At 45.4% G+C, this 10,477-nt stretch overlaps 1 protein-coding gene across 1 annotated transcript in view; it reads left to right on the forward strand.

Annotated features, from left to right (window-relative positions):
• SMC1A (structural maintenance of chromosomes 1A) overlaps positions 1-9,933 on the forward strand; it is a 31,292-nt gene extending 21,359 nt beyond the window's left edge. The window contains exons 20-25 of the mRNA XM_045832626.1: positions 4,606-4,762; positions 5,467-5,621; positions 5,739-5,890; positions 6,990-7,059; positions 7,333-7,443; positions 7,860-9,933. Coding sequence (XP_045688582.1) covers positions 4,606-4,762; positions 5,467-5,621; positions 5,739-5,890; positions 6,990-7,059; positions 7,333-7,443; positions 7,860-7,943 — 729 coding nt within the window. The 3' untranslated portion in view covers positions 7,944-9,933. The remainder of the gene's footprint in view (positions 1-4,605; positions 4,763-5,466; positions 5,622-5,738; positions 5,891-6,989; positions 7,060-7,332; positions 7,444-7,859) is intronic.
• Positions 9,934-10,477: the final 544 nt, after the last annotated feature.

The raw sequence follows: 10,477 nt of genomic DNA on the forward strand, positions 1-10,477 counted from the left end.
AAGATCTGTTCTCTTCCATAAATAAATGGGAAGAAAGAAAAATACAGAGGGAGGACTTTTATAGACTATAGGAGACAAATCAGCCAATTGGAACATGTAAGGGGAAAAGAGGAAGAAAGAAAAGAGAGGAAGGGGAACATTTAGGTTAAATGAGGTTTAAGAGACATATCATCCAGTTGCAATGTGTATACCTTATTTGGAACTTGCTTTGAAAAACCTGTAAAAAATATTTTTAATAAAACATTCAGGATGATTGTGAACACAGACTAGATAATTTATGATGTTGAGGAATTGCTGCTAATATTTTTAGGTGAGTCAGTGGTATTGGGTTTTATTTTAAACTCCTGTCTTTTACAACAGTGGTTCAAAATTGGGGTGGGGTGGGGTGGGTTTTGCATCCCTAGGACACGTTCAGGAATGTCTGGAGATACCTGTCACATGTACTTGTCACAACTGCAGTGGAGGTTACTGCTGGCATCTGGGGGTGTTGCTAGACATTCATCTGGCCCAAAACATCAGTAATGCTGAGATTTAGACACCCAGTGTTAGAGCTACATATTGAAGTATTTGTAGATGATATGTCTGAGATTTTAAAAAATATTTTATTTATTTCTAGAGAGGGGGGAAGGGAGGGAAAAAGAGAGGGAGAGAACCATCAGTGTGTGGTTGCCTCTCACCCGTCCCCTACTGGGGACCTGGCCCACAACCCAAGCATGTGTCCTGACTGGAAATTGAATCAGTGGCCCTTTGGTTCACAGGCCGGCACTCAATCCACTGAGCCACACCAGCCACGGCTGAGGTGTGTTTTAGAATAGTTGACTATAGCGAGGAATTAGGTATAAATGGCAGAGTATTTGCCATGAGTTGATAATTGTTGAAGCTGGGGAATAGGTCAGTGGAGTTCATTATAATCTCTGCATTTTTTGTGTGTGTTTGAAACAAGAAAAACAGTCATGATCACTAAGTCCAGATGGTGTGAGCCCTATCAGTATTTATGAAGTTCCCGGTTAGCCTTTCCCTAGCTGGGGTTAGCAGCTCTTTATGATCACTGCCTAGATTCCTCGGGCTTTCAAAATGGTAATTTTCTAATTCTTGAATTCCTCCATTTATTAATTGGGTATCTAAAAAGAGCTTTGTCACATCAACTATTTAATTCCCTTGAAATACAGTTAGTATAGAAAATGTAGGATAAATACTTAATAATTCTCCTTTATTTACCAGCTCTTAGAATGAGTTGGTTGCCATTGGTTGCTGTTGTAACCTTTAAAGGTGACCAATGAGGTTTTTAATTTGTATTTATTATAAACACAAGTATTTAAATATATTTGGATCTGTTTCAGTCTATTGGAGTTATTTTCCTTTTTCATGTGCAGATTGTCCCATCCTTGGCCAGTGGGAGCCACTTCAAGTTGATTTTTGTATTTTTTGTCCTTAGTTCAGATTTTTATTATGGAAAATTTCATATGCATAAGTAAAACAATGCAGTGCTGTCCCATTTCGCCATGTCCAGTTTCAGCAGTTACCAGCTCATGGCCAGACCTGTCTCACATGCAACCCCATCCATTCCCTTGTTCCTTCTTTCTCACCCCCAGGTTATTTAAAAATAAAGTCTGACCATCATGTCATTTTGTTTGTAAATATTTCAGAATGTAGCTGTCAAAAGAAATAATTTCTTCTTTGTTTATTAGCTGGAAGACTACAAAGAGAGATTTCCTCTCATCAATTATATGATTACCCTGAAGTACGGTTTGTACAGGAGAGGCAAGATAGATACGCTTGGTTCTTTCCCTTTATTACCATTTTATAAAATAATGAGTTGTTTCTGTGGCATTCTCAAGAGTTGTCCACTGAATTGTTTTCTTATCATTAGGAACTTAATGGGTTTAAACACATTTGATGTGTTGTATCCTGTGGTGGTGATTATTCTTACTGATCAAGTTGTCACATCTTTGGCCTGTGGGAACTCATTCAAATTGGTTTCGGAATCATTTTGACACAACTCTTTCAGTCTGTGATACTTCTTTCCCTGCTCCCTGATCTTGCCAGGTACATCTTCTACGTTTTGTACCCCAAGACTTGGAGTTAGCCATTTCTCTGCGAAGCTCTAACTTCTTTTAGTAGGAAATGCTTATTACTTAGTGACGGCCATCTGCACACTGCAGTGCTCCTGACTGCTGGGTTGCTTGGTGCTTCTAGAACTTTTTGGTAGACTGGGCTACAAAATGCATTTTTTTTTAATTTTGAAGGAAAATGTGTCATGAGTTTATATTTATACTCCCAATTTAAATTGTAATTCTCAAAGTTCAACATCATTGATTTTATGTTTGAGTCTTCAGTTATTCTTGCTAAAAATGTTGGTACCTAGCAACACTAACATAGTAACACATTTACTTTATCCTCTTCTGTAATAGTTTGGAAATCACAATAAAATAGTGTTAATGACACTTTAATTATTGAATGCTGTTTAAGATTTCCTTGCTGTTCTTTGTTGCTAAGCTAATAGCTCATTCAGCATGCACGCTTGTGTTTCTGTGTTTTAAAGTAATTTGAAAGAATTCTGAGTGTTTAACCAATTTAATGTATAGTCAGGTTTCTTTGTTTTCAGTTTTTAAGGGATTGCTGTTTTTGAATATTTTATTTTTTCCCAACTTTAATTTAAAAAATGTTTAAGCCTATAGAAAAATTGAGACAACAATATAGCGAACATCCATATGCCTTTTACTGTAAGTTCACCAATGAAATTTTTTCAGTCTGCTTTCTCATCTTGATTCCCTCCCTTCGTACAGCACACTTGTTTTATTTTTGCTGAACTGTATGAAGGAAGTTGCAGACTTCAACTCTAAGTACTTTGGCATGCTGAGAACAAGAGATTCTCCTCCATAACCACATTTCCACATTACACCTAATTTCATATTTAATAGCTTGCCCATATTCACCCTGGCTGTTGTGGCTCAGTGGATTGAGTGCCAGCCTGCAAACTGAAAGGTCTCTGGTTTGATTCCCAGTCAGGGCATGTACCTGGGTTGCAGGCCAGGTCCCCAGTCGGAGGTGTACAACAGGCAACCAGTCAATGTTTCTCTTGCACAACTATGATCCAATTATGTATTGCTTTTTGTTGTTCTTTCTCTTCAGTTTCTTTGAACATAGAGCATTCCCCTCACTTTTTTTTCCATAACATTGATCTTTTGAAGGGTCTATATGTTGTCTTTTTTTCCTATTTGTTGTCTTGAAGAATAGATACGTGATGGACATGTCGGTTTGTTTTCATTGTTGCTGAACTTATTTTTCCTGTGAGTTGGAAGTTTGATGTAGTCCGGAGGCTTGACGGATTTGGGTTAAGTAACTTTTTGGCAAGAACATTTCCTTGGTGAGGCTTTGTGCTTTGTATTGCATTATGCCAGGAACCATATAATGTTAGGATGTCCCATGTTTATGATACTAAGTTTGGTCCTCAGTTAAGGTCTCAATTGCCAGATTTCTCAACACTAAACATACACTTTCAACTTTGTAAATAGTTAGTAATCTTTAGGGTGATTCTTTAGCATCTTGTGAATATCTTGTTCCCCAACACTTTTTTTTACCCAGTGTTTTTCACATTTTGATTCAATTTTGTCTTATAATTATGTAGTCTTCATATTGTTCTAAAGCCAGAAGTATAGCACAAGGTCCATGAAGAGAAGTTAGCTTCCTGTCCTGGGCCCTTCACCACTCTTCCTCTTTGGGTAACCATTTTAATTCGTTTTCGGATTATCCTTGGTTTGCTCTTGTACTTTTAAAACATGAATATATTTGTATGCAAATATATTCATATTCCTTCTCTCAGATAAAAGATATCATTGTATTATATACCTTTCATATTTCACTTATATCGTATCTTAGAGAGTACTTTTCTCCAGTATATGGAGATCTTCAGAAGGGCTTTTCTAAGACACATACGTGCAGCCCCGGAGTCAGAGTTAGGTGATCTTCCTGTGTGCTGACCCCACATGTCTGTTTGGTGTAGTTTTGGTATCACCATATGGTGTTCTCATTGTTTACTTCTGTGCATTCCTCTGTTAGTCCACAGGCTCTGTGAGCACAGGAACCATGGCTCACAGGATCTGAGGGCCCCAGTGCCTGGCACTTGGATGGCATTCCGTAAATATTTATTCACTCAGCGTTGCAGAAGGGCGCTTATCCATAAAACCTACAGGCAAAATCCATACAAGCTAAAACCAGACTCAAGTGGAATTTGCTCAGATGTAGTGATCAGGGCAGAAAACGTGTGTTGCCTTATTTATTGTAGAGTCCAGGCCAGCCTGTGCGGGAGCCTCTAGGTAACCCTGAGAAGGGGCTGGCTCATGGCCTGGGCTGAGAGCCAGAGAGGGGCCCCACCAACTGCTGTTCTTGAGAGATGGAGAAGTCTACAGTACTTGGGGGAAGGGTTAGGGATAGGAAGCAGCATCAGCCTGTAGTTTCCAGGGGTGATGGGAATGGTTACTATGGGAGGAACCAAAGAACCTGCCTTCTCCTCAGGAGCATGTCCCCACACAGTCAAGCATCTCCGTGGGGGCCTGGGCTCGGGAACCTGGCCCTTCTTGATGTTGTTGGGCCTGGGGTTTACAGGATGCCCAGGCTGAAGAGGAGATCAAGCAGGAGATGAATACACTGCAGCAGAAACTAAATGAGCAGCAGAGTGTGCTGCAGCGGATTGCTGCCCCCAACATGAAGGCCATGGAAAAGCTGGAAAGTGTCCGAGACAAGTTCCAGGAGACCTCAGATGGTAGGATTTCCCCCTTTTACTTGGACCTAAGATGAAGACAGGAGGCTGGCGGTGTGGCCAGGGCCTTTTGTGAATGCACACCTTGGCAGCTCCCGTTTTTACATGCTTTCTCCCTTGAAACGCCCAACAGGCCTGAACAGTAGGGGTTATCACACCTGTTTGTTTTATTTTTTTGTTTTTTTTAAGATTTTATTTATATTTTACAGAGAGGGAAAGGGAGAAAGAGAGGGAGAGAAACAACAGTGTGAGAGAGAAACATCAATCAGTTGCCCCTCGCACGTGCCCCAACTGGGGATCAAACCGGCGACCTTTCAGTTTGCGGAACAATGCCCAGCCCACTGACTCACCAGTCAGGGCTTCACACCTGTTTTATAGAATGGAAAACTGCTAAGGTTCAGAGAGAGTGAATCCCCTGTCAAGGTTACACAGCTGGCTGGTGGTAGAGCCCGGGGAAGAATCCGTGTTTGTGTGGCTCCAAGGCTGTGTTTCTTCCTTGGCACTGACTGTATTGGCCAGCCCGCTGGATACAGCTGGTTGAGGTACTGTCTTCCTGGCACTCTTCCCCAGGCGTTCATCTCTCCCTCTCTGGGATATTCCTGCTCTGTGGATTGCCATTTGCAGGTCATCCTTGTCAGACAGAGCTTGTTCCTCAGCCTTGGCAGAGCTCGGGCACTGAGGAGTCACCTGTCTTTTCCTTGTGGCAGAGTTTGAGGCGGCCCGAAAGCGAGCCAAGAAGGCCAAGCAGGCGTTTGAACAGATCAAGAAAGAGCGCTTTGACCGCTTCAATGCTTGTTTTGAATCTGTGGCCACCAACATTGACGAGATATATAAGGCCCTGTCCCGCAACAGTAGTGCCCAGGTAGGCTGGAGCCCCTTACCCAGCCAACCCCTATTATCCTCAGTCACCTTTCCATCTATGCTTCCTGTCCCCATCCCCATGCATACCCAGACCCTTACCCATCTGCCTTGCCCCTAGGCATTCCTGGGCCCTGAAAACCCCGAGGAGCCCTATTTGGATGGCATCAACTACAACTGCGTGGCGCCTGGCAAACGGTTCCGCCCTATGGACAACTTGTCAGGGGGAGAGAAAACAGTAGCAGCTCTGGCCCTGCTCTTTGCCATTCACAGGTAAGGCTGGGCCCTCCGTGGCAGTTGGCGGAGAGACCGAGCTGAGGCCACTGGAGGCTCTGGGGTCCAAGGTTGTACAGAGATCTGAGGGGTAAAGGTGTTCTGGGGGGATCTGGATTGCGTCCCAGTCTCCCTGCCTACAACACATGTGGCCTTGTTTCCTGGACTTGTCTTCCCCGTCCACCCTCACGCACTCAGTGTGTCCTCACTGGCCCTTGCGCGTATTCAGTCCCACTGCCAGGCTGTTGCTCATATGGTTGCGGGCTAGTCGGCCCTCTCCATGCAAATCTGGCTTAACTGTCACCTGCACCCCTCAGATCTCATTCTCCTGTTCCTCAAGGAAGCCTGCTTTGACCATTGTGGCATAGCTGACCTTCCTCAGTACTGGAATCTGACCCCCACAACCTACTGCTTGATTGTACAGAGTCACTCAGCGAATGTTTCTTGACGGGTGCTTTGTACCAGACTCTGGGGTTGGATTAGGGACACAGATATCTCAGACATGGTCTCTGTCCTCAGGGAGCTTGAGGTCTAGTGGAAGCCAGATGTGTAAACAGGCAGCAGCTAATTGTTGTAACCAGATGAGCCTGTGTGCTATGGATGTACAGAGGAGAGACAGCAACCCAATCTGGAGAAGGGTGTGGGTGGCCAGGGAAGGCTGTTAACGGTAGGCTAGGTAACACTGGGGCAGGAAATGTGAAGAATGAGTAGAAATTGTCCAGACAGATGAGTGGGCGTCCCAGGTGGAGGACACAGCATGCCTACAGGCAAGGAGATGTGACAGCACGGTACGGGTGGGGCGGACCTCTAGGTCACCTGGTCAGTATGGCTAGAGCCTGGGACATCTGTATCTCCCCAGCCAGCCTGGAAGCTCTGGAGAGTACCATGTCTTCTGGTTTCACAGGGCCCGAGAACGCAGGACTGGATGCAGAGGAGGGTGCAGTGGTTCTCTTGGCCTTTAGGGGCTCAGGGAACATTAAGGCATGAGGTGTTTAGTCTGAAGAATCAGAGGGGTGGCTGGTCTGCATGATGGGCCCTGGGGCTGGCCTGCCCCACCCACACCCCATTGGTGTCAGCTCACCTTCTGGTTCTTTCCCAGCTACAAGCCAGCCCCCTTCTTTGTCTTGGATGAGATCGATGCTGCCCTAGATAACACCAACATTGGCAAGGTGGGTCCAGGGAAGGCGGGCCCTGGAATGGAGGCCCCTCGGTGGGGGCTGGCTTTTGGGGAACAACTGCGGAGTGTGCCCTAGCTGTTCCTGCTGCTTGCTGTCTGTGCTGGGGAGGTTGGGCCCGGGGTCATTCATGCCGTGCTAGTTAGCGGCCTCTTCTCGGTATCTCTTCCCCCAATACTCCCGCTTCTGCCTCTGGCTCTGACTGGAGAACGCCAGGCACAGTGCTAGGACCTCATCCCTGCTAAGTGTTGGTGGCCCCTTCCGCAGGTGGCCAATTACATCAAGGAGCAGTCGACTTGCAACTTCCAGGCCATCGTCATCTCTCTCAAGGAGGAATTCTACACCAAGGCTGAGAGCCTCATTGGCGTCTACCCTGAGGTAGAGCGGGCCTGGCTCAGAAGCCAGCCCCACTCCCTGCCTGACTCCCCAGGGCAGGAAGGGGAGGCCGAAGTGGAGGGACACGGGGGCCGGGAAGCATAGACACCTGAATGGCCATCTGGGCCTGTTGGAGCTTTACCCCAGAGGCTTATTACCCAGCCGAGCTGGGCAGGGCTGTGGCAATTGGGTTGAGATAGAAAGGCCAGGCTGAGGCACCCACACGGCACAGAAAAGGAGGGGCATGCAGAAGTAGGCAGGGAGAGAAGGCACATGGGACCCAGCACATCCCCTCACACACAAAAAGAACCATTGCTTGGGCTTTGGGCAGGTATGTAGGGAGGAGGGTGTGAGGCCCCCAGTTCTGGGAAGCTAGACCCCTGTTAATTTCGTGTTTCTTTCTCTCCTTCCTCCTTCAGCAAGGAGACTGTGTGATCAGCAAAGTCCTGACCTTTGACCTCACCAAGTACCCAGATGCCAACCCCAACCCCAATGAGCAGTAGTACGTGTGCCCTCCCACCCTGTCAATCCCAGAGCGGCCCATCTCCCAGTCTCTGGATATTTGTCTCCCAGCCTTCCCCGACCTCCTGTGTCTGTCTGCTATAGTCACGGCATTTAGGCACTGCTGTCCAGCGCAAAGAGGAACGGGGGTGATGTTGGGTCTGGAGCAAAAACTGAGCTACAGGGAGCATCCTGGCCTCTGGAAGGAAGTGCTGAGCTGAACAGGGCCAGCTGCCCCTTCCCACTTTCCCCGCTCCCAGACGTCCCTTTCCATCATCCATAATCATGGGTCTGTGGGACCCCTTGCATTCTGTGTACGTGTGTGGGTGTGTATGTGTGTGGGTGTGTTTGCAAAATAATAAAGATACTGCAGATTCATTTTAGAAGCCCAGGTTAAATTTGACTCCAACAGAGCTTAGTATGACTGCACCTCCCAGCTGAGCATAGATACTCAGCGCATTATAGGAAGGAGTCAGGCAGTCACATAGAACTGCATGCATTCACTCGTTTGTATTTTCATTTTTTCATTTACTCGTGTATTTATCAAATGCATACTAAACACTCTTTATTTGTCAGGCTCTCTGGTAGGAATGCAGAGCTGAATCAGACATGATCCCTCCTAAGGAGATGTAGTAGGTTCATGAGTTCCTGTGGTTAACTGAATCATGTATGGGCACTTTGAATTCAAGAAGAGGACGATCACCTCCAGGCTTCCTGGAGAACGGCACATTTGAGCTGGACCTTGATAAGTTAATAGGATATGGTCAGGCACTAGGAACAGAGCCTGGGCTCTGGGGACGGACAATTGTATGTTCTAGTCCCATATTTTATCCCTTACTAGTTTGGCATTGGGCAAGTCATTTGGCCTTTCTGTGCCTGTTTCCTCACCTAACAATGCTACCTACCTCTTTGGATTTAATGATGTCAAGCTTCTCACTGGATGCCTTATCCGTGCTTGGAATCCATGAGGTGCTTAACCCTCAGAGGGCGGTCTTCTTGTGCCTGGAACCCTGGGGGTTTCTGATGCCAGTTTGGGACAAAAGGCACCTCCAGATCTGGGAGATGCCAAATGCCCTGGTTTACTAGGAAAGTTCCAGAGCACTGGTCGGGTTTACTGGGTAAGTGGAGGGCCTACGGAAGCCTATAGTTTCAATCATGTATGTTAACTGGGTGCCTGGGCCATGCCCCAGCATAACACAAGTGATGTTTGTTTGGGGAACTAACTGCTTTAGCTGCAGGGATCATGCAGGGGCGGTTCTCTGGTTCGCACACTGTCAGGCCATCCCCTTGTCCTGGTCTGTAACTGCGTTTGTGTCTTTGGCAAGTTAAGGCAGTTCCAATTAAGTAATACATGAATCTACTCTCTTTTTTGAGGATTACATTATTACAAATAAAACAAGTCTCATTCGACTACCATTTCCCCTCCCTCCCTTAACTGCTGTTCTGTTGTGTATCTGTCTAGACCTTGACTTTCCCATACATAAGATCATTGGAAATGATACTGTGTTTAATACAGACAATTTATGGAGATGTTCTGCAGTTTGTTTTCTCGGCTTAATATTTTTGAGATCTATGCATGTCACTAATAGGTTCAGGTCATCTTTCATAATTGCTGTATAGATTGTCGTCATAGGACTCGATCAAATTTTGCCCATGTCTCTTGTGATAGTAAGACTTTTCTGTTTTTGATATTACAAAATACTACATAGGAGTATTTTGTGTGTGTGTGTGTGTGTGTGTGTGTGAAATTTACCTACAATGGATTCCTAGGGGTTGAATCAGATGAGTCATACGCTATTTATATTTTTGTTTTTTAATACATACTTCCAAATTACCCTCCTGTACTATTTACTCAATAATTTTCTTTGAGATTGTCTTAGATTTAACATCATTATCAACTTCAATTTCATCCTAAGTAGTGATATCCATGAAATCACAGGTTTTATGTGCTTGGTGTTTTTTTAATACATATTAAAATGCTTACTAACAAAACAAATTTGTCTGTGTTCAATCAAAGAAGACCCATATCACTGGTGGGCCATAGTTTGGGTAGTGCTGGCATCTCTAGAAGGACACAATTTGGGAGTCATCCTGGTTCAAATCCTGGCTGTAGAAACTTGAGCCCATTATTTCACCTGTGTGAGCCTCAGCTTCCTCACACAGGAAAGGAGATAATAGAGCAGCAGTGTAGGAAAGATGAAATATGTATGAAGCCATTTGGCAGTTATGAGCACAGGCTTTTAAAGGTAGCAATTGCTGGTACCTCCATTTACGGGTGGGGAAACTGAGGCTCAGGAAGGGTAGGTGATGTGGCTGCCAGATGACAGTGAGGGTTTGAATTCTGGCCCTCTGATTCAGCCTTGGGGTTTCTCCATGGGGAGGGTGGTTATCAACCTTGCCTTGGACTTGAATCACTTGTGAAGCTTCTTTTTAAAAATCAAAGTGGTACAACACCCAGGTTGGAAAGCAGTGCAGGAGGGCTTATACTCAAAAGCAGCAGTTCCTTCTGCACCTCCACAACCAAAGGGCTTGGAGC

This window comes from Phyllostomus hastatus, unplaced genomic scaffold, assembly GCF_019186645.2.
Source record: "Phyllostomus hastatus isolate PE091 unplaced genomic scaffold, TTU_PhHast_1.1 phas_contig_10, whole genome shotgun sequence".
NCBI classification, from domain to species: domain Eukaryota; kingdom Metazoa; phylum Chordata; class Mammalia; order Chiroptera; family Phyllostomidae; genus Phyllostomus; species Phyllostomus hastatus.